Raw genomic sequence first — 24,930 nt, forward strand, 5'->3', positions numbered from 1 at the left:
ACTCGTTAATTTAAGTTGGAATTTGGAGAATCATAAAGCAAAGTGGTGCGGTAGCCTTATTAGTCTACTTGTAAAGATAATAAATAGAAAGAAAACAAAACAAAGAAAAAAGAAGATGATACCTTTTTTATCGGACTGACAGTATAGTTTTTGAGTAGCTTTCGAAGGCAATACCTTCTTTTTCAGATCAGAAATGAGCATATATTAGAGAAACAAACACATTCCAAAGACAGTCTCATCAGGAAAGGTAGGGGTGGCTGTGTGGGGAGGGGGGGGGGGGAGAAACAGGGAGAGATGAATGGATGATCAAAGGGTGACAAAGCAGTATCATTTTATTTATTTTTGTTACATTTGTACCCCGCGCTTTCCCACTCATGGCAGGCTCAATGCGGCTTACATGGGGCAATGGAGGGTTAAGTGACTTGCCCACAGTCACAAGGAGCTGCCTGTGCCTGAAGTGGGAATTGAACTCAGTTCCTCAGTTCCCCAGGACCAAAGTCCACTAGCAACATTCCATGTAGAAGTTGGCCCTTGCAGATCACCAATGTGGCCGCGCAGGCTTCTGCTTCTGTGAGTCTGACGTCCTGCATGTACGTGCAGGACGTCAGACTCACAGAAACAGAAGCCTGCGCAGCCTTCTACATGGAATGTTGCTAGTGGAATAGCAGCATTCCATGTAGAATCTCCATTAGTAGCAACATTCCATGTAGAATCTCCAACAGTAGCAACATTCCATGTAGAATCTCCAATAGTATCTATTTTATTTTTGTTACATTTGTACCCTGCGCTTTCCCACTCATGGCAGGCTCAATGCGGCTTACATGGGGCAATGGAGGGTTAAGTGACTTGCCCAGAGTCACAAGGAGCTGCCTGTGCCTGAAGTGGGAATTGAACTCAGTTCCTCAGTTCCCCAGGACCAAAGTCCACTAGCAACATTCCATGTAGAAGTTGGCCCTTGCAGATCACCAATGTGGCCGCGCAGGCTTCTACATGGAATGTTGCTAGTGGAATAGCAACATTCCATGTAGAATCTCCATTAGTAGCAACATTCCATGTAGAATCTCCAATAGTATCTATTTTATTTTTGTTACATTTGTGCCCCGCGCTTTCCCACTCATGGCAGGCTCAATGCAGCTTACATGGGGCAATGGAGGGTTAAGTGACTTGCCCAGAGTCACAAGGAGCTGCCTGTGCCTGAAGTGGGAATCAAACTCAGTTCCCCAGGACCAAAGTCCACCACCCTAACCACTAGGCCACTCCTGGTTTATAATGTGATAGGAGACCCAAGTCTTTCCTAATCCTGTCTGGTGGGTGTGAAAATATTTCAGCATTTTAACCTCAAAGGTTTTACGGTCCTGGATCATTCTGAAATTTCCTTTTAGTATTCTCACCATAAAGTAATTAATTATGGGGGCCCTTTTACTAAGGCACATACAAAAGTGGCCTGCGCTGGTGTAGGCGTGTGTTTTGGACGCACGCTGGTCCCATTTCCTGAGCGCACCTGGAAAAAAGGGGATTTTTTTTTAATGTGCCGGAAAATGGACGTGCGGCAAAATGAAAACCAGTGCACGTCCATTTTTGGCCTGAGACCTTAACGCCACCCGTTGGCTTAGTGCTAAGGTCTCACATGCTAATCGGAGAGTAAGCGTGCAGCGTACGCCAACTGACAAAATATTTTCTACCGCGTGTTTTGGGCACGTGCCAAAAATGGAATTACCACCAGCGGACCATGGTAGCTAGGCGATAGTGCCAATTTGACTCACGTTAGACGCACATAGGCGCCTACGCGTCTTTGTAAAAGGGCCCCATGGTGCTCTGGTCTGGCAAAATGCTGCCCTATGGAGGTGTCACCCTGGTTAGCACTATGGTGTTTGATGTAGTGTTTGTGTAGGTTCAGTCATGGCCTGTCTCTTCACATTTTTTGCATTGAATGATATCAGGGCTGCCGAGAGGGGGGCGGGGGAGGGGATAAATTCCCCGGGCCCGGGCCTCCCAGGGGAGCCCGGCACTGGGGTCAGGTGGCCGGCGCTGCAGTTCCCGGTCTCACCTGCCTGCCTCCTTGGCTCTGGGCCCCCTGCATTCGAAGTGCCAGTCACAGATCGCCTTTCTTCTGGCCTTCCCTCCCTGTGTCCCGCCCTCACGGAAACCGGAAGTTACATCGGACGAGGGTGAGACACAGGGAGGGAATGCCAGAAGAGAGGCGATCTGCGACTGCCACATTGAATGCAAGGGGCCCAGAGCCATGGAGGCAGGCAGGTGAGACCGCGGACTGCAGTGGTGGGGGGTAGCAGCATTGGGAGGAGAGACGGGGATGGCGGGGGCGGCAGTGACGGGGGGTTGGAGGTGGGGCGGCCTTGCCCAGGGCCTGGCCTAGTCTCTCGGCGGCCCTGAATGATATACATTACATTTGAAGATGAGCATGTGTAGCATCCCCCTTATGCTGAATGTTTCTCCCATGTGAGTGACTGTGGGGTCTTGCGATACGTGCTGGCACACTTTGCAGGGACAAATGCCATTCCTTTTTTCATTTTCCACTGGGAGCTTGCTTTTCACTAATTTTTTTGTTTCTTATTAGGTGGTTGTCAGAAGGCCAGCATAGGTGGAGCTGAGAATATCTCTGTTAGTAATCCATCCACCTAACTCTCTGACTGTAGATCTTTTTATGATTCTTCTCAGGTCTTCTAGCTCTGGAGCGTATCTCACTACAAGGGACACTCTCTCTGTATACTGCAATAGGCTTTTCCTGGGTGTTTTGAGAGAAGAGGCAATCTTCTTGGGGGATTATTTTTCGTTTGTAGCCTTTTTCTTTGAAAGATTCGGTCAGGATTTTGAGGTGTTTATCTCTGTCTCATGGGTCAGGTGCAGTGGTATCCTGAGGCTTGGCTGTGTCTAATAGACTTTTTTTGTATGAGAAGGGTGGAAGCTGCAGTTGTGGAGGTAGCCGCATCTGTTAGTTGGTCTCTTGTATATAGATATTTGTATATAGTCATTATTGATAGAGACTGTGGTGTTTAGAACGTTGACCTTTTCTTGTAGACAATTTGTGCAACTTTATAAGTACATAAGTATTGCCATACTGGGAAGACCAAAAGTCCATCGAGCCCAGCATCCTGTTTCCAACAGTGGCCAATCCAGGTCACAAATACCCGGCTAAGCTAACCGCCTTTACCACATTCTCTGGCAACGAATTCCAGAGTTTAATTACACGTTGAGTGAAGAAACATTTTCTACGATTCGTTTTAAATTTACTACATTGTAGCTTCATCGCATGTCCCCTAGTCCTAGTATATTTAGAAAGCGTGAACAGACGTTTCACATCTACTCGTTCAACTCCACTCATTATTTTATAGACCTCTATCATATCTCCCCTCAGCCGCCTTTTCTCCAAGCTGAAGAGCCCTAGCCGCTTTAGCCTTTTCTCATAGAGAAGTCGTCCCATCCCCTTTATCATTTTCGTCGCCCTTTCTTTAAATTAGTCACCTTATTTTCTAACTCCTCTTACCTGTCTCCATGTTCCTTCTTTGCTTACACCCTATGCTGTCTATTCAAAAGTTCTATTACGTATTGTGTTGACATTGTAAGCAGTATACTATGCCGTACTTTGTATTGTTATTTGAATATTTTTACTGCTGTAATTAATTGTCCATTGCTTATATTTGATTTATTCTTACTGTACTCCACCTTGAATGAATTCTTTCAAAAAGGCAGTAAATAAATCCTAATACATAAAAATAAATAAATAAATTTTGAATGTGATTGAAGCTCCTAAAGACATATATTTTCCTAAGGATTTGTTCCCAATGGAAGAACACACATTATTTGATGTTCCCATCACTTACCCTATCAATTAACTTACAGTAATTTTGTAACAAGCAAGTATGTGCAAAAGTTACACAACAGTTTTCAAAAAGAAAATCACCCAATCAAAACTATGTGTATGTATACTGGCTTGTGCGGTGAATATAGACAGTGCCTTGTCATAATGAGGCCACTAGAGGGCACTAGGAGGCTGCAGGGACATGCTTAGCCAGAAAGAGACCACTAGAAGGCGCTCTAATATTGAAGGGCCTTGCGTTTTCCTATAGAGGCCACTAGAGGGAGCCCTGCCTCACTGACAACCCAGATATAGATGGCTGGGAGGAGGGAGGATATTACCCTTGATAAGTTGAAAAGGGGAAGGGCACATGGCTGAGGGAAGGAAGTCGTTCCCTTTAAGAAGTAGGCACTGTGGAGAGAGTTCTGGACTTTTCTACAACCTGGAGGAGGAGCCAAGGAGGGGTGGGGCTGGCAATAACCAGTCCTTTAAAAAAAGCACTCCCTGGAAGAGAGAATTCAGAAGGGAGGGGTACCTTATCAGTGAAGAAGGATGAGATTCCCAGTATCCTGATTGGAGGACTAGTAGTAGCTGAGAATCCCAGGGTGTAGGTATAAGGAGAGCCAGGGGAAGCTGGTGAAGACAGGCAGAGACTCCTAGTAGCCTGGTGGAGGACCGATACAAGCTGAGAATCCTGGGGTGTGGACCCCTAAGGAAAGCCAGAGAAAGCTGGACTAGAAGCTGGGGAAGACAGGCTGAGAACCCAAGAGTCAAGACCTTAAATGGAGAGGTCTAGGAAGTTGGACTAGAGACTAGATACCTATATTGCCAGGAATGCAGAGACTTGAATTGCTCGTATAATGCGGGGAGTGGGGTATAGGAACATTGACTTTGTATAAGATTGTGATATTAACAGCCATGGGGTGGAGGACAGGACCGTAAGGTTAAGGTGTGTGAAAATCCTGTCCGACAAGAGGTGGCTATTGGACTGGGACCCCAATGCTTTACAAAAGGGGCTTAGTCCCATACCGCATGTTAAATGAGAATTGTGGGAGGGTGCGGCAAACCCTGCACCCGAGCTTGGAAGAGATTGATGGTTGGTGGAATTTGCATAAGGCTGAAGATGGAGTAGAGCCTAATTTGCATATTACCCCAGAACTGGCAAACCAACGAAGTTTTCCCATTCAAGATAGCCTAAAGGCTGAAATATCAGCAGACATGACTAGCTGATAGAGTGTGGGGGTGGGGAGGGGTGTCAGTCAGTGAAGTCCCCCCGAGTTGGAGAGGGCCCAGTAGGCAAGACCCTGCAAGTACGTGCCCTTGATAGAGAGAGAACTGAAGTTTTTGAGATGGTTTTGTAAGTGTTCAGAGTCATGGGACCCCAATGAAGTTGAAAGAGGCTTCATCACATCATTTATTATACACACAGTTTTTGAAATTTAGGCACATTACTACTACTACTATTTAGCATTTCTATAGCGCTACAAGGCGTACGCAGCGCTGCACAAACATAGAAGAAAGACAGTCCCTGCTCAAAGAGCTATGTAATAAAAGTGAGCCAAGTATAGGACAATCAAGCCATTGTGACATCACTGATGAGGTTGGCTCTTATTGGTGGACTGAGGCATTATGACATCACAATATTAGCTCTGGTTACAAGAGACTACTACTACTACTATTTATCACTTCTATAGCGCTACAAGGCTTACGCAGCGCTGCACAAACATAGAAGAAAGACAGTCCCTGCTCAAAGAGCTTACAATCTAATAGACAAAAAATAAATAAAGTAAGCAAATCAAATCAATTAATGTGAACGGGAAGGAAGAGAGGAGGGTAGGTGGAGGCGAGTGGTTACGAGTCAAAAGCAATGTTAAAGAGGTGGGCTTTCAGTCTAGATTTAAAGGTGGCCAAGGATGGGGCAAGGCGTAGGGGCTCAGGAAGTTTATTCCAGGCGTAGGGTGCAGCGAGACAGAAGGCACGAAGTCTGGAGTTGGCAGTAGTGGAGAAGGGAACAGATAAGAAAGATTTATCCATGGAGCGGAGTGCACGGGAAGGGGTGTAGGGAAGGACGAGTGTGGAGAGATACTGGGGAGCAGCAGAGTGAGTACATTTATAGGTTAGTAGAAGATGTTTGAACAGGATGCGAAAATGGATAGGGAGCCAGTGAAGCGACTTGAGGAGAGGGGTAGTATGAGTAAAGCGACCCTGGCGGAAGACGAGACGGGCAGCAGAGTTTTGAACCGATTGGAGAGGGGAGAGGTGACTAAATGGGAGGCCAGCAAGAAGCATACTTTCAAAGATTCCAAAATATGCACATAAGTCCAAACCCCTAAAAAAATGTCTCTGTTTTATGCACATAATAGCTTTTAAACTGATTTTCTTGGATTTCAAAAACTTGTGTTGTATTGCCTATGTAAATAGCAGGTTTTTCAACTGCAAGTGTGATGGACGATTATCAGAAGACTGTGTTGTGAGGAGCTAGTCCAGTGCATCTAAATAGTTCAGGGTATAGTTTGGGCAACATATATTTGTGATTTTACAGTAACAATACACTCATACTTTAAAAAAAATCTACATGTCAGTATTTACATCTGCTTAGAGGCTAATGCTTAGAGGTTAGCTGTTAAATTGGACCTGAGGATTACAGAAGTAGATTCACAGGGCAACTATACTTACCTCTCTTTATAACCACCTTTAAAATCTAAAATTGGAGATTTCTAGCACGGCTTCTTTGGTTCGCCAGGCATTGAGTTTAGTCAAATTAGGCGTTTACATTGCCAGCACTTGCACTCGTGAGCTGCAATCCCTGGTAACACCAGGGCTTTCACTTTTAAATCCATGAGTAATGCTGTTCTTTTCTGAATACATGTTTTTGTAAAATGACTGAAGGCTTTCAGGGGGTTTTATTGGTAATTTGAACTGAAGAAGGAAGCATGCGTACATGATCCCTGAGATCACAGTTGAGGAATCTTGTTTAGCTCCGATGCTGCTATTCCAGTCAAAATATGGCCACATCAGGTTATTTTATTTATTTATTATGACTAGGGTTACCATATTTTGTCCCCCAAAAAGGAGGACACATGCCCCACCCCCACCACACACCCCGCCCTGTCCCATTTCACACCCGCCCCGCCCCTATCACACCCTCGCTCCGCCCCTGTCACATTTTCCCCTCCCCCATCACATACCCCATCGCCCCCCCTCCCCTTACTTACTAGTGCCCTTGTGATCTAGTGACCTCTTCCGTCTTCGGGACAGGAAAGAGCCTCCTCTTTCCTGGCCGGAGCGCTGCCCTGCATGCATCCTTCCTGTTGCTGATCCTCTGCGCCGAGTCAAAATGGCCGCTGAGAGTTGAAGTCTCGCGAGGTCACTTCAAGTCTTGGCGGCCATTTTGAATCGGGGCACCAGTAAGTAAGGGGAGTGGAGGCTAGCAATCTGCTCGTTTGTCCGGATTTCTGGACAAACGGGCAGATTGGCAAAACCCGTCCGGTTGCCCGGACATGCCCTCAAAAAGAGGACATGTCCGGGTAAATCCGCACATATGGAGGGGAATAATCAAACGCGAACGCCCATCTCCATGGGCATCTATCTCCGAGAACGGGTATGTGAAGGGGCGGGACAAACCGTATTTTCAAAAAAAATGGGCGTCCATCTTTTTTCCAATAATACGGTTTGTGCCAGCCAAATGCATTGGATTTGTGCGGATTTGAGCTGGGCAGTATCGTTTTTCAGCGATAGTGGAAACCAAAGGCGCCCAGCTCAAAAACGACCAAATCCAAGACATTGGGTTGTGGGAGGGGCCAGGATTCGTAGTGCACTGGTCCTCCTCACATGCCAGGACACCAACCGGGCACCCTAGGGGGTACTTGTAACAATTAAAAAACAACAAAGCAAACTACCTCTGAAGTCCATAGCTCCCTTCCCTTGGGTGCTGAGCCCCCCAAATCCCCTCCCCAAATCCACTCCCCACAACTCTACACCATTACCATAGCACTTATGGCTGAAGGGGGCACCTAGATGTGGGTACAGTGGGTTTTGGGGGCAGTTTAGAGGGCTCCCATTTACTGCCACAAGTGTAACAGGTGGGGGGGGGGGGGATGGGCCTGGGTCCACCTGCCTGAAGTCCACTGCACCCACTAACAACTGCTCCAGGGACCTGCATACTGCTGTGATGGAGCTGGGTATGACATTTGAGGCTGACATACAGGCTGGAAAAAAAAGTTTTCAAAGTTCTTTTTTTGGGTGGGAGGGGGTTAGTGACCACTGGGGGAGTCAGGGGTGGTCATCCCTGATTCCCTCTGGTGATTTAGGGCACTTTTTTTGGACTTTTTCGTGAAAAAAAAGGTCCAAAAAAAGTGACCCAAATTCACGCTAAAAATGCCTTTCTTTTTTCGATTATCGGCCGAGGGCGCCCATCTCTCCTCGGTCGCTAAACACGCCCCAGTCCCGCCTTCACCAGGCCTCTGATACGCCCCCGTCAACTTTGGCCGTTTCCGCGACAGATTGCAATTGAAGACGCCCAAAATCAGCTTTCGATTATACCAATTTGGACGCCCACGGGAGAAAGACGCCCATCTCCCGATTTGGGTCGAAATATGGGCGTCTTTCTCTTTCGAACATAAGCTGGATGGTAACCCTAATTATGACATATCTACCCCACATTTTCCCAAGAAAGCTCAGGTTCAATGCGGCTTACACAACAAATTAAGAAGAAGCATTACAAGACTATTAATATTAATAGAAGAATACAGCTATTTAAACAAAATTCTTTTCATATTAGCTGATCACAGATCTAAAGAAGCGGCCTTTAAGTAAATTTCTAAATGACATATAATCGAATTGAGTTTCTGACATACTTGGGTAATCAGTTCCAGAGTTTGCTACTTTGGTAAGAAAAATTAGCATTATGGATAGTTTTGTAGGTTTTTACAGCTTGAGAAATGTAATATGAGATATTCTCTAGATGATGAGGTGGCATTTCATGGTGATCACTTAATGAGATCTATCATATAAAAATGGTAAGATGCCATAAAGAATCTGATGAAGAAGAGCACAGAGCTTAAATTAAATTCTTATGTGATAAAACTGTTTATGAACTACATCATTAATTTTGAAATTTTCCTTTCGAGTGCACACTCTTGTAGTTTTCTGTCTTTCGCTGTGTGCTACCTCTGCCTCTCTATTTTTCTTGCAAAATGACCATTCTTTTAGGGGTCCTTTTGCCAAGCTGTGGTAAAAAGGGCCCTGCCCTAGCAGCGGGGGTCATTTTTGCCATGCGCCGTGGCCCTTCTTACCACAGTCGGTAAAAAAGGCTGAAAATTGCCATGGCCGTGCGAGGGGAAGCACTTACCGCTACCCACTGAGGTGGCGGTTAAGGTCTCCTGCGCTAACCAGGTAACGCACAGCAGTGCCCGATTACCGCCAGGTTAGCACTGTGCTAAAAAATATAGCCCTATTTTTCCGAGCACAGGAGATAGCGCTGGAACTACCGCCGGTGTCCACATTGGGAAGGGGAAGGGAAATAGGACTTGATATACCACCTTTCTGAGATTTTTGCAACTACATTCAAAGCGGTTTACATATATTCAGGTACTTATTTTGTACCAGGGGCAATGGAGGGTTAAGTGACTTACCCAGAGTCACAAGGAGCTGCAGTGGGAATCCAACTCAGTTCCCCAGGATCAAAGTCCACTGCACTAACCACTAGGCTACAACTCCACTAGCAGCATTCCATGTAGAAGCAAAGCCTGCCCTTGCAGATCAGCAATGCGGCCGCACAGGCTTCTGTTTCTGTGAGTCTGACGTCCTGCACGTATGTGCAGGACGTCAGACTCACAGAAACAGAAGCCTGCGCAGCCGCGTTGCTGCAAGGGCAGGCTTCTACATGGAATGTTGCTAGTGGAATAGCGACATTCCATGTAGAATCTCAAATAGTAGCAACATTCCATGTAGAATCTCAAATAGGGAAGGGAAATGGGACTTGATATACCGCCTTTCTGAGGTTTTTGCAACTACATTCAAAGCAGTTTACATATATTCAGGCCGGCAGTAGCCCCAGATTAGCGTGCAGTAAGCCCACATTGTGCTTACTGCCGCTTTGTAAAAGGGCCCCTAAGTGACTACTTCCTGTTAGGCACTCTGATGCCTTATGGGAACAAGCCTATGCTAGACCCGCATCAGCACCTAGGTTCCATAAGTACATACATAAGTACATAAGCACCGCCATACCAGGAAAAGACCAAAGGTCCATCAAGCCCAGCATCCTTTCTCTGTCAGTGGCCAATCCAGGCTTCAAGAACCCGGCAACCCCCCCCCCCCCCCCCCCAAAAAAAAAAAAAAAACCAAACAAACAAAAAACTTAATTCTTAATAATGTTCAATGGACTTTTCCCTTAGGAATCTGTCCAAACCCCCTTTAAATTTCGTAAAGACAGCTGCTGTCACTACATTTTCCGGCAACGAGTTCCAGAGTCTAACTACACGCTGAGTAAAGAAAAACTTTCTCCTATTTGTTTTAAATCTACCATACTCTAGCTTCATCATGTGTCCCCTGGTTTTGTTGTTGTTTGAAAGTGTAAACAAATGCTTCACATCTGTCCGCTCTACTCCGCTCATTATCTTGTAGACTTCTGTCATATCACCCCTCAGCCGCCTTTTCTCCAAGCTGAAGAGCCCTAACCTTCTCAGCCTTTCCTCATAGGGAAGTAGTTCCATTCCCTTTATCATTTGCGTCGCCCTTCTCTGCACCTTCTCTAATTCCTTTATATCTTTTTTGAGATGTGGCGACCAGAATTGCACACAATATTCTAGGTGAGGTCGCACCATGGAGCAATACAACGGCATTATAATGTCCTCGTGTTTGTTTTCCATCCCTTTCCTAATAACATTCTGTGCGCTTTCTTAGTTCCATTAGAGAATACTAGTACAATCCGGTATCAGGGGTGCTTAAACTCGAGGTGCCCACAGTTTAGACGTCATATCACTGTGGGGCACTTAAATGTGGCAAGGGAACTCATGGAATCCCTTAGGAAAAGGAAGAGCTAGTCATTACTGAGGATGGGCAGACTGTATAGGCCATTTAGCCTTTATCTGCCATCATGCTTCTATGTTTCTATTATTCAGTAAACAGCATGCGTAAGTGCCAACTCCGCCCATGTGAATGCCCCCTCTCCTATACGTACTATGCCTCTTACATGCACCCTTGAAGAATAGCACTCAGCCGCCCGAGATTCAAGTGGGCAGGAGAGGCTTCTGCCCGCTTAAATCACTTGGAGCCGCCCAACCGCCAATGTTCAGCGGCACTTCACCGGGCAGTGCCGCTGAATATCAGCTCTCGACTACCCGCATGTCCCCTAGTCCTAGTACAGGGGGAGGTACAGGGGGAGGAGCCGCCAGCTTTGCAGATGTTGGCAATATTCAGTGCTGCTAGCTGAGTGGGCGAATTGAGGACAGTTGAAAACCGGTCTTAAATTTGGCTGGTTATCTATGTGGGTGTCAGAACTGAATTATCAACTGGCACCCATAAAATTTTATAATTCTTTTTTTAGCCCCCCCCCCCCCTTCTGTTCCTTCTCCTCCCGGTAAAAAATGGATCGGTGTGCGCCCAAAACCCGCGCCTACACTACCACAAGCCATTTTTCAACGTGCCTTAGTAAAAGGGCCCCTATGATAGTAACGAACGTCCCTCCTAAGCCAGAGTTTGTCTAGTTTGACCTCAGTCTCTCAGATTTACTACAAACGCTCACCATAGTGCTTGCATTGTGCCAAAGAGAATTTCCTCCTGGACTTCATTAGATGTAACATAGATAGGAAGCTTTTCCAGCCGCACTTAGAAGCTCTTTTGATTGTTAATGGAGGGAACTCATGACCGTGCAGGTTATCACTTTGGTAACAAGCTTCTACCTCAGGTGTTTTGAATATTTAGGTCCTGTCACGCGACTCATAAAGGCAAACATCTGCAATGGTTACAGGGATGGTTTTCAGAAATCGGCAGAGAAAAATAGCCAGGTAAATTTAACCAGTTCTCTTTATGCATATATTCAGTCATACATACCTAGCTTGAACGCCAGGATAAAGGGGAAAGATTTCCCATGGACAGAATAGTCAGCTGCCTAGGGGCAGCTGCTTCACCACTGGAAGTGTGTAATCTCTCCCTCCCCCACCCTCCAAAAAAACCAAACCCAAAACAGATTAACTGTGCAAGATTCTGGGAATTTATTTCTTGCATAGGAGGTGGGCCTTCTGAAATGAGAGTATGACTCCCAGTCTTCTTTATTTCCTTGATATGGGTGGAGAGGTTTTAAGGTCAGGGGTCCTTTGTGCTCTTTCAAAGGGGGCAAAGCTTATTTTTATAATTTATTTATTTTGTTTGTTTGTTTGTTGCATTTGTACCCCACATTTCCCACCTCTTTGCAGGCTCAATGTGACTTGCATAGTACCGTGAAGTGCTAGCCACCTCCGGTGATGAAACAAATACAGAGTGATTTTGTTACAGAACATTAGAGAATCAAGGGAAGAGTGATACATTGTTCATTGGAGGTTATGGCTTCGTTGTGTTGCTGAGTTCAGTTACTTGTTGGATCAGTAGTGTATGCCTTTTCGAACAGATCGGTCTTTAGTGATTTCCGGAAATTGAGGTGATCCTGCGTTGTCTTTATGGCTTTCGGTAATGCGTTCCATAGTTGCATGCTTATATAGGAGAAGCTGGATCCGTAAATTGATTTGTACTTGAGTCCCTTGCAGCTGGGGTACTGAAGATTTAGGTATGTTCGTGATGTTCTAATAGTGTTTCTGGTTGGTATGAGATCAGCCATATAACTCGGGGCATCGCCATAGATAATTGTCAATTGGTTGGAGATGTGGGGAAGGAAGGGTCTTTCACATGTACCACTATACCAATGGTCTTAATTTTGATGCTGGGGCCACTTTGGATTCTATGAGCTGAAAGAGGGCCACCAGATATGTTCCCATGTGGTCCCATGACACTGCTGAGCAGTGTGTGTCAATGACACACATCCCCACTAGCCCACCTTCAAACTTTATTGGGGGATCCTCAAGGTTGTCAGTGTTTCCAAATGCATTCTCTTTTGTCTGTTGAGAAATGCATTGTCCTTCGACCATGTGGCTCTGCCCCCCATCCACTTTCTCTTTTCTGTCCTCAGCCTGGATAGAGAGGCAGAGTAGCAGAATAAAAGGAATAGAAAGATCATGAGACCTCCCCAGAGGTCTCCAGGGGCCGCCATTGAAGAACACTGCACCATAGCATCTGGAGTTACTTGGACAAGGGACATTCTGTGTTTTATATCTTGGATAAACTAGTGTAGTTGCCTTGTTAGTGTAGGGTTACCATATGGCTCCAGAAAAAGGAGGATGAATATATGTTCGTGCACTTTAAAGGTTAATAAATAGAAATGAAGCAAAAAAAACAACAAGAGAAATAAGATGATACTTTATTTTAATTAGACTAACTATACATTTTCCGACTGGTTTTTGAAGACTAGAACCTTCTTTCTAAGGTCAGGGCAGTATCAGGAGGTTCTAGCCTTTGAAACATGTATTAAGCTCATCCAATAAAAAAGGTATCATCTTTTTTTTCCCTCTTGTTGTTTTGGTTCATTTTTCTTTTTACAGCAAGCCAGATCCTTCACAACCACACCGTGTTACTATGGCCTGGAGCGTGTTAATTCCTAGTCCGAGTATTTTGAGGTAAATTACCATGGGATTTACTGATCTGCGGTACTCGGATCCCACAGGTTGGTAGGGCCTACGGTAACTGCTACACACCGAGGGGTTCAAAACTACAGCCAGGTTTAACATGTGGTTAACGCTGGGTTTGCAAGCACATTATCGTGCACCGAATGCTCAAATGGTTTCATGTGGGTATTAACGCACGCTGAAACCTTTACTGCAGACCACATTAAAATTTATATGTATGCTAATGCTGTTATTATCCACCTTGCAGCCATGCTATTTAAAAAAAAAAAAAAAGGTTTTCATGTGCATTTAGTGTGTCGAATACCCTGTCCTGGACTGCTTTCTGCATTGACCCTCCCCCCCCCCCCCTTGAGCTGAGCCTGGTCTGCTTCCCCTCCCACTCCCCAGATGTTAAATCAAAAAGATTCCTGGGTGTTCTAACGGCCCCCATGCCCCCTCTCTGGCAGTTTACTAGTCTTTTCCCTCCTCCCCTTCAGCCCCATTAAAAAAACCTCCCTGGTAGTCTAGTGCCCCCACCTCCCCCGATTCTGTACCTGGAAGGAAGCAAGAATGATGCCCTCTGGGCAGGGGCGTAGCCAGACCTCAGCGGGAGGGGGGTCCAGAGCCCAAGGTGGGGGGGGGACATTTTAGCCCGCTGACCCCCCTACGCCACTTTCGACCCCCCCCCCCACTGCCATAAGGTACCTTTGCTGGTGGGGGTCCTCAACCCCCCCAGCCTTAGTCTTCTTCAGCGCCGGTCTCTGGTGCGTTCGCTGATCTGTGCTGTGAGTCCTGACGTCCTGCACATCCTGCGTTTCACTTAAAGGAACGTGCAGGACGTGCTGGACGTCATCAGGACTCACAACACAGATCAGCGAATGTGCCAGAGACCGGTGCGGAAGAAGACTAAGGCTGGTGGGGGTTAGGGACCCTCCCCAGCAAAGGTACCTTGCGGTGGCGGCAGCAGGTCAAAAGTGACGGGGGGGTCGAAAGTAGAGGGGGCCAGGACTAAATCTGTGGCGGCCCATACCCCCGTGGCCCCACCTAGCTACGCCCCTGCCTCTGGGAGTCATTATCTACAAACTGGTTGCACCATGCCCTGATAAGTGCATCCTGGAATCCACAAGGCAGGGCCTGTCGCTCAAATAAGTGAATTTCTCCCAGGATGCATCGTGTGGGGCAGGATGCTGTCATTTTGCAGATGACAGAACCCGGAGGCAGGAGCAAGCGGGCATTGCTCCTGCCTCCTTCAAGATACGGGGTTGGCAGGGCTTAAGTTGTGGTCGCAGGGTAAAGGGGACCACTAGATTACTAGGGAGTTTTTTTTTTAAGGAGTGGGGAAGAGGATGGAGAAGACCCTAGACTACCAGGGAATTTGTGAGGCAGAGAGGGAGGGAGAGGGACCATTAGACCACCTGGGAATCTTTTTTTTTTTTTTTTTTTTTTTAGTGTTTGAAGGGAATAAGGGGGGCGCTGGGTCAGGTCAGAAGAAGGGGTCACGGAGGCTGCCACTAGACACTAGGGATATTTTTGGGGGTGGTGGGAAGAGGTGGAAGGTTGGGGGTAAGCATGTCGCAGAATGTGGGTTTTAAACTGTAAAATTTCCTATAGGTGCCTGAGCCAATCACCGCTCAGGCACTGAAAGGGAAGTTTACATTTAGCTCTAAGCTGCAGATTACTACCACAATTTTAATGAGACAGTAATTTGCATACTCTTTAGATTGAGCATGCCGTGGCTATTTTTTGCTCTAATTTTGCGGTAGAGTGAGCATCGGCCCCTGAGCTTATATTAGCAGGTTCATAAATATGGGTTTAAGCATCGAACTGCATATCAATGTCCTATTACTTTGTTAAGCATCTCCTGTCCGTTGTCTTAATGATTACTGACGTCTTACACATTTTGTTTAGGTATTCTATACACAAGGACCCAGCGAACTGGCTCACTATTAACACAGCGAACGGTACCGTCTACACGGCCACCCATCTGGATCGGGAATCCCCCTTTGTCCACAACAATACTTACACTGCAGAGTTTCTAGCAATAGACGACGGTAAGTGCTGATTTATGATAATGCATTTACTAGGTTTCACGCTGGCTAGGTAGAAATTCAGGATTAGTCTTTTATTTATTTATGGAATTTTAACAAATTAAATCCGAGCGATGTCACTTGTACAGAAAACTGTATCTACAGGCAGTGGCGTAGGAATGGGGGGGGGGGGGCGGGAGGGGCGGTCCGCCACGGGTGCACGCGCTCGGGGGGTGCCGGCCCCGCTGGTTCCCTGCTCCCTCTTCCCCGGAACAGGTTACTTCCTGTTCCGGGGCAGAGAGAGCAGGGAACCAGCGGGGCCGACGCAGCTCCGAGTGACGTGCAGTTGGGGCGGATCGGCCCTCCCGCAGGTAAGAATGCGGTCCGTGGGGGGGTTGCCCTCCGGGGGGGGGGGGGGGCCGCAGAGGGGGGGTCACGCCGTGCTGCACCCGGGGGGGGGGGGGGTGCACAGTGGCGACCCGCCCCGGGTGCCATTAGCCCTCACTACGGCACTGTCTACAGGTAACGTGGCGGGGCATAATCGAACTGGGCGCCCATCTCTAAGGATGTCCAGAGAAGGGGCGGGGCATCCAGTATTATCGAAACAAGATGGGCGTCCATCTTTCGTTTCGATAATATGGTTGGGGACGCTCAAATCTCAACATTTAGGTCGACCTAAATGTTGAGATCGCCGACCTTAGAGATGGGCGAACTCGGTTTTCGCCGATAATGGAAACCGATGACGCCCATCTCAAAAACGACCAAATCCAAGCCATTTGGTCGTGGGAGGAGCCAGCATTCCTAGTGCACTGATCCCCCTCACATCCCAGGACACCAACCGGGCACCCTAGGGGGCACTGCAGTGGACTTCAAAAATTGCTCCCAGGTGCATAGCTCCCATACTGTGGGTGCTGAGCCCCTCAAACCCACTCCCCACAACTGTACACCACTACCATAGCCCTTAGGGATGAAGGGGGGCATCTAGATGTGGGTACAGTGGGTTTGTGGTGAGTTTTGGAGGGCTCACATTTACCACCACAAGTGTAACAGGTAGGGGGGATGGGCCTGGGTCCACCTACCTGAAGTACACTGCACCCACTACAACTGCTCCAGGTACCTGTATACTGCTGCGATGGACCTGAGTATGGCATTTGAGGCTGGCATAGAGGCTGGCAAAAAAAGCTTTTAAAGTAGTTTTTTTGAGGGTGGGAGGGGGTTAGTGACCACTGGGGGAGTCAGGGGAGGTGATCCCCTATTCCCTCTGGTGGTCATCTGGTCAGTTTGGGCACCTTTTTGAGGCTTGGTCATGAAAACAAATGGAACAAGTAAAGTCGGCCAAGTGTTCTCAGGGACGCCCTTCTTTTTTCAATTATCGGCCAAGGACAACCATCTCTTAACTATGCCCTGTCCCACCTTCGGTACGCTGCCGTCACGCCCCCTGGACCTTTGGTCGTCCCCGCGACGGAAAGCAGTTAAGGATCGGCTTTTGATTATGCCGATTTAGTTGACCTTGGGAGAAGGACACCCATCTCCCGATTTGTGTCGGAAGATGGGCGCCCTTCTCTTTCGAAAATAAGCAGGATAATCTTTTACAAGGAGATTCTCAAAAAAAAAAAAAAAAAGAGAAAAGGAACATATAATTACACTCAAGTCCACAATATTGGATCCAAGACTTAGTAAAGAGGGAAAAATAGGCAAAAATTAAAGGGTATATTTTAACGGAAGTACGTGAGCTAGTTATTTACTTTACGCAGAGCCTATTCGTTCTCCTGTTGTTCTCTTAGTTGCCAAAAATGCTGACAAGTGAGATGATTCAAAGAAAACATATTTTACATCTTTATATCTAATGATACATTTGCATGGGTATCTTAGAAAAAAAGTTCCGCCTATTTGTAAAACCCTAGGTTTCAGCAGAAGAAACTGCTTACGTCTACACTGGGTATCTCTTGATACATCAGGAAATAATTGAATCTTAAAACCTAGGAATAATTTCTCTCTATTTTTAAAGATTATCCTCTGTAAATCAGGGGATAATTTTTAGTAACCCCATATGCTTGTTAAGAGGTAATTGTATAAACTTTTTTTTTTCATTATAAGGCCCTTTTTTTAACAGTTTTATTAGATATTAAAGATACAGCCAGCCAAAAAGGCAGTGCAACAGAATAAAGCACACAATACAATACACAAAGCCGAATTCAATTTACTTCTCACTGGTCTTCCTCTCAGCCATCTCTCTCCTCTCCAGTCTGTCCAAAATTCTGCAGCACGACTTATTTTCCGCCAAAATCGTTATACCCGCACTAGCCCACTCCTCAAGTCACTTCACTGGCTCCCTGTCCGCTTCCGCATACAGTTCAAACTTCTCTTACTGACCTCAAATGCATCCACTCTGCAGCCCCCCCCCCCCCCCCCCCATTACCTCTCCACTCTCATCTCTCCCTACATTCCTCCCCGTGAACTCCAATCACTGGACAAATCTTTCTTGTCATCCCCCTTCTCCTCCACTGCTAACTCCAGGCTTCGCTCCTTTTCTCTCGCAGCACCTTAAGCCTGGAATAGACTTCCTGAGCCTGTACGCCTAGCTCCATCTCTACCTGTTTTCAAATCTATGCTAAAAACCCACCTTTTCACCACTGCTTTTGGCTCCTAGCCACTACTCAATTTGCCCTCCCCTTGTTCCTTCTCACCCAGTACTTTCCTCGCCCTTAATTGTCTTGTCTGTCTGTATTTTTTAGATTGTAAGCTCTATCGAGCAGGGACTCTCTCTCTGTGTCAGGTGTTCAGCGCTGCGTGCGTCTGGTAGCGCTATGTAAATGTTAATAATAATAACATTCCATGTAGAAGCCTGCCCTTGCAGATGAGCAATGCGGCCGCGCAGGCTTCTGTTTCTGTGAGTCTGACGTCCTGCACGTACGTGCAGGACGTCAGACTCACAGAAACAGAAGCCTGCGCGGCCGCATTGCTCATCTGCAAGGGCAGGCTTCTACAGGGAATGTTGCTAGTGGAGGAGTAGCCTAGTGGTTAGTGCAGTGGAACATGGAATGTTGGCTACTGTTGGAGATTCTACACGGAATGTTGCTACTATTTGAGATTCTACACGGAATGTTGCTACTATTGGAGATTCTAGATGGAATGTTTTGGCTCCTAACCACTACTCAATTTGCCCTCCCCTTGTTCCTTCTCACCCAGTACTTCCCTTGTCCTTAATTGTCTTGTCTGTCTGTATTATTTTTAGATTGTAAGCTCTCTGAGCAGGGACTGTCTCTCTATGTTGGATGTTCAGCGCTGCGTGCATCTGGTAGCACTATACAAATGTTAATAATAATAATAAGTCGTAAAATTAGTCCATAGAGGAGAGAATAAGGTCTAAAGATTTCCATTTTTGAATAGCAGTTTTATGACCAAGCCTGGAAATTACTGTAGATTGCTCATATTTTTTTATATAGCGGAATCCAATTCCACTAAACCACCACATTTAGGTGGGAATTATCTTTCCAGTGCGAGATGATCAGTTTCGGTGCAACTGAGACCAAAAAGTCAAACAATAACTTGTCATTTTTTGTAAAGAGAAATGAGATACATACGGATTTCCATATTACATATTTAGGCAAAAAAGATTTTTGGAAACCACAAAACTCTTGCAATTGTTCCCAGACATCGGACCAAAATATTGCAAGATGGGGACATTCGAATAGGAGGTGTATAAGAGTTCCAGTTTTGTTGTTACAGGCAGTGGCGTAGCCAGACTGCCAATTTTGGGTGGGCCTGAACCCAAAGTGGGTGGGCACAAAATTTTCTCTCTACCCCCCCCCCCCCCCCCCAGCAAAATGTAGTCACACTCAGATGCATTTGTCACACAGGGTAAAGTGCTGTTCAGTGCATCAGATTTCAGACAATATATTTAATAGCCTAATCCTTTTCAGTGAGCTTTCAGAGACCAAAACCTCCTGCCTCAGGTCAGTATAATGCTGTTACGGTATCCTCTCCTGACCTAAGGAAGGAAGTATTGGTCTCTGACACTTTATTAACACCATGTTACTTTATCCTAAATTAAAAATAAAATTATTTTCTTTACCTTTGTTGTATGGCCATTTACTTTTTCTCATTGTGTTGCTCCCAGTCTCTAGATTCTGCTTTCCTTCGTTTTCGCTTAACTCTTCTGCCAGGGTTTCCTGGCCATTTGTCATTTTTCTCTCCTTTTTCTTTGCTTTCTTCAATATTTTTCTGCCTCTCTCTGTGTCCAGATTTAATTCATTCTTACTATCCATTCTTTAATTTCCTTCATCTACTTATGGCTTTTCATCTTTTTCTCACCCTTGTTCTCCCCATGCCCCTTCCTCTTATTCTCCAATCTTTCACTACTCCCCCTTTCCATGCAGCCTCTCCTCTTTCTCTCCCCATCCTTCCAGTGTCTCCCCTCTCTCTCCCCATCCTTCCAATAGTCTCCCCTCTTTCTTTCTGCATCCTTCCATCCAGTGTCACCTCTTTCTCCCTACCCTTCCATCCAGCGTCTTCCCTCTTTCTCTCCACATCCTTCCATTTTCCCTCTTTCTCTGCCATCCTCCCATCTGTTTTCCCTCTTTCTCTCCCCATCCTTCCGTTTTCCCTCTTTCTCTGCCATCCTCCCATCTGTTTTCCCTCTTTCTCTCGCCATCCTTCCATTTTCCCTCTTTCTCCCCATCCTGCCATCTGTTTCCCCTCTTTCTCTCCCCATCCATCCGTTTCCCCTCTTTCTCTGCCATCCTCCCATCTGTTTTCCCTCTTTCTCTCCCCATCCTTCCGTTTTCCCTCTTTCTCTGCCATCCTCCCATCTGTTTTCCCTCTTTCTCTGCCATCCTCCCATCTGTTTTCCCTCTTTCTCCCCATCCTGCCATCTGTTTTCCCTCTTTCTCGCCATCCTTCCATTTTCCCTCTTTCTCCCCATCCTGCCATCTGTTTTCCCTCTTTCTCTCCCCATCCATCCGTTTCCCCTCTTTCTCTGCCATCCTCCCATCTGTTTTCCCTCTTTCTCTCCCCATCCTTCCGTTTCCCCTCTTTCTCTGCCATCCTCCCATCTGTTTTCCCTCTTTCTCTCCCCATCCTTCCATTTTCCCTCTTTCTCCCCCCATCCTGCCATCCATTTTCCCTCTCCCATTCAGGCCCACCAGCCCCAGCTCCCATTGCCGGCCACTGCTGCTTTTCCTGATGAGCAGCAGTGGCCGGCGCTACAAAAAGAAGAAGCGCTCAGCTGACTGAGCTGAGCGCCAACGGGTCGCTAAGGAAGAGAAAAAAATGTTTAAAAAAAAAACGCGGCACCGCAGGCAGCCTCGAACCATTGGCTGCTGGCTCTGCAGGCTCCTTCCGTCTCTTACGTCACTGCCCCTGCTTCGCTACAGGGGCAGTATGTAAGAGACGGGAGGAGCCTGCACAGAGCCAGCAGCCAATGCTTCGAGGCTGCCTGCGGTGCCGCATTTTTTTAAAACATTTTTTTCTCTTCCTTAGCGATGCGTTGGCGCTCAGCTCAGTCAGCTGAGCGCTTCTTCTTTTTGTAGCGCCGGCCACTGCTGCTCATCAGGAAAAGCAGCAGTGGCCGGCAATGGGAGCTGGCGCTGGGCGGGCCTGGACTGAAATTGGGTGGGCCTGGGCCCACCCAGGCCCACCCGTAGCTACGCCCCTGGTTACAGGACCAAAACAAATCACGTCTAGAAGACCCAGACAATTTACTCTTTCTAGGCATCCAGAGGGCCCTGTGATACATAAAGAAAAGAGATTGCAAAGGCGCATAACACGTTCTAACGTGGGACTTTTCCAAGTGCTAACCTCAGCTTTAACAGAACACTTTTTTGGACATTTTATAGGCAGGTTATGGGATAATGTTTTATTTATTTTATTTATTTATTAGGATTTATTTACCGCCTTTTTGAAGGAATTCACTCAAGGCGTTGTACAGTAAGAATAGATCAAACATGAGCAATAGGCAATTACAGCAGTAAAAATATTCAAATAATTCAAAGTATGGCCTGGAGGGGCATAATCGAACGAAAACGTCTATCTCCATGGGCGTTTATCTCCGAGAACGGGTCCGTGAAGGGGCGGACCGAACCGTATTTTTGAAAAAAAATAGACGTCCATGTTTTATTCGACAATTTGTGAGCTGGGCGTTTTTGTTTTTCAGTGATAATGGAAAATGAAAGCGCCCGGCTCAAAAACGAATAAATCGAAGGCATTTGTTTGTGGGAGGGACCAGGATTCGTAGTGCACTGGTCCCCCTCACATGCCAGGACACCAACCGGGCACCCTAGGGGGCACTTTTACAAAAACAAAAAAAAAGGTAAAAGAGCTCCCAGGTGCATAGCACCCTTCCCTTGTGTGTTGAGCCCCCCAAATCCCCCTCAAAACCCACTGCCCACAACACTACACCATTACTATAGCCCTAAGGGGTGAAGGGGGGGCACCTACATGTGGGTACAGTGGGTTTGAGGGGGTTGGACGACTAAGCATTAAGCAGCACAATTGTAACAGGTGGGGGGGGGGATGGGCCTGGGTCCACCTGCCTGAAGTCCACTGCACCCCCTAACAACTGCTCCAGGGACCTGCATACTGCTGCCAGGGAGGTGGGTATGACATTTGAGGGTGAAAATAAAAAGTTGTGAAACATCATTTTTTGTGGTGGGAGGGGGTTAGTGACCACTGGGGGGAGTCAGGGGAGGTCATCCCCGATTCCCTCTGGTGGTAATCTGGTCATTTAGGGCACTTTTGGGGGCCTTATTCGTGAAAAAACAGGGTCCAGGAAAAGTGCCCTAAATTCTAGCTACAAACGCATACTTTTTTTCCATTATCGACGAAAGGCGCCCATCTCTTTTCGGGTGATAACCATGCCCCAGTCCCGCCTTCACCACGTCTCCGACACGCCCCCGTCAACTTTGTACGCTTCCGCGATGGAGTGCAGTTGAAAACGTCCAAGTTTGGCTTTCGATTATACCGTGTTATTCATTTTTGTGAGATAAACGTCCATCTCCCGATTTAGGTCGGAACTTGGGCGTTTTTCTCGTTCGATTATAAGCAGGATAGTATACTACTTACAATATCAACACAATAAATAATAGAACATTTTAATAGGCAGCTGAGGGTATAAGCAAACATATAAATGGAAGAGAGTAAGAGAAATTAGAAAGTAAGGTGACTACATAGTAACTAGCAACATAGTAGATGACGGCAGAGAAAGACCTGCACGGTCCATCCAGTCTGCCCAACAAGATAAACTCATATGTGCTACTTTATGTGTATACCTGACTTTAATTTGTATCTGCCATTTTCAGGACACAGACCGTAGAAGTCTGCCCAGCACTAGCCCCGCTTCCCACCCACTAACCCCCCCCCCCCCCCCCCCCCCCTCCCCAGCTCTGCCTCCTAATCTCCGCTAAGCTTCTGAGGATCCATTCCTTCTGAGCAGGATTCCTTTATGTTTATCCTACTCATTTAAAGAAAGTTAAACACGAGGTCAGAGAGCTGATAAAATGTTATCTCAGCTAGGGTAGAGGTGGATAAACATGTCCTGCTGCAGTATGTGCACCCCGTGTCACTCCTTGTGTGTGTGTGTGAGACTAAGAAGTTAGTTACTACTTCCATTAAAAGCCTGGTTGAAGAACCAAGCTTTCACCTGCTTCCTGAAGTAGAGATAATCTTGTGTTAAGTGGAGCCTTTCAGTCAATGCATTCCAGAGTGTGGGGGCTACTCTGGAGAAGGCTTGCTTGGGGGTATCACATTGTGTAATGCCCTTTGGAGAGGGTGTGGTTAGTGATAGTTCTTGGGAGGACCTTAGTGTCCTTGGCGGTGTGTGGAGGATCATCCTATTCTTCAGATACTCGGGGCCATTTCCTTTCAGGGCCTTGAAGATCAGACATAGAGTTTTAAATTTAGCCCTGTATTGTACTGATACCAATGAAGTTTTTGCAAAAATGGTGTGATGTGGTTACATCACTTGCAACCTTCTATGAGTCTTGCTACAGCATTCTGAATCAGTTGGAGCTGCTGCAGGCCCTTTGTAGTTCACCGGCTGGTGAATACTTCCACGCTCATTCGCCATCCATGACACACCGCCTCCCAAAAATATTTTTTAGAATAATAAAAAACAGGAAACCTCGCAGAAACCGGAAGTTACATCAGACGAGGGCGGGACACAGGGAGGGAAGTCCAGAAGAGATACGATCTGTGACTTCCACTTTGAATGAAGGGGGCCCAGAGCCATGGAGGCAGACAGGTGAGACCGCGGACTGCAGCAGCGGGGGAGCGACGGGGGGCGGCAGCAGCAAGGGGCGGAGGCGGGGCAGCCTTGCGGGCCCGGCCTAGCCTCTCAGCGGCCCTGGTGCCATGTCCGGGAGAAAAAGAAACCCCCTGGAAATGGCTTGCGTGGCGGTAACCCAGCAGTAACCGGGCATCACCATGAGCTGCCCGGTTAGCACAGGAGCCCTTATCGCCACCTCAATGGGTGGCGGTAAGGGCTACCTGTTGCATGGCTATGCGGTAAGAGTTCTTTTACCGCATGGCCATGTGTGCCTGGGGTCTTTTTACCCTCTGCAGTAAAAAGGGCCCTGGCGTGTGGGGAAATCATCCACTAGCGCTGGGCCCTTTTTCCCGCAGCTTGGTAAAAGGATCCCTTACTTTGGTGTCGCTTTACGGAACTGTCCTCAAAGTACTTATTAGAGATGTGCATGGAAGATAGTTTGGGTTTGTTTTTGAGTTATATTTTTATCCTGATTTTCAGTTCACTTGACACATTTTTAGTAAAAAAAAAAAAATCTGTAATGCAATTAAAGCTTTTTAATGCATGTAAATCGACTTGACACATATTAATTAATAATGTATGAGTCCTTTTGCTGAACTGCTATAAGAAGAACGCCTGTATGCAGATTTCTGCCATGACCTGAGGCCATTTTTATCACAGCCGTAAAATGGCCAATTTTCTAGCTTTTTGTATTAATTACTGTTTGCTAATGATGCCGGTGCGCGGCCATTAAGAGTTATTCTCTAAGCGGGAACACTTACTGACACCAGTTTCTGTAGGTGGTAAGGGTGTACATGGTTTTCCTACACTAAACAGCATGCACTAATGTGGATGCGTTAACCGTTTGCTTATTTATTCATTAGGATTTATCTGTTTATTTTTTATTTATTTATTTGTGGCATTTATAGCCCGCTCTTTCCCGCTCAATAGCAGGTTCAGTGCGGCTTACAAAGTATGGTACAAAGTATCATGGAGATAATACAGGGATGGAAACAATGTATCAAAGAGATGACATAATTACATAGATTAGGTTCAGTGCGGCTTATAAAGTATGGTACGATGTATCACACAGATGATACAAAGTATGGAACAAAGTGTCGCAGGGACGGCATCATTTCATAGAGTGGGATAAAT

At 46.6% G+C, this 24,930-nt stretch overlaps 1 protein-coding gene across 1 annotated transcript in view; it reads left to right on the forward strand.

Moving 5' to 3' along the window:
- LOC115471367 (cadherin-13-like) overlaps positions 1 to 24,930 on the forward strand; it is a 1,126,129-nt gene that overhangs the window by 998,066 nt on the left and 103,133 nt on the right. The window contains exon 11 of the mRNA XM_030205064.1: positions 15,415 to 15,557. Within this exon, the coding sequence (XP_030060924.1) occupies positions 15,415 to 15,557 (143 nt within the window). The remainder of the gene's footprint in view (positions 1 to 15,414; positions 15,558 to 24,930) is intronic.

This window comes from Microcaecilia unicolor, chromosome 5, assembly GCF_901765095.1.
Source record: "Microcaecilia unicolor chromosome 5, aMicUni1.1, whole genome shotgun sequence".
Lineage (NCBI taxonomy): Eukaryota > Metazoa > Chordata > Amphibia > Gymnophiona > Siphonopidae > Microcaecilia > Microcaecilia unicolor.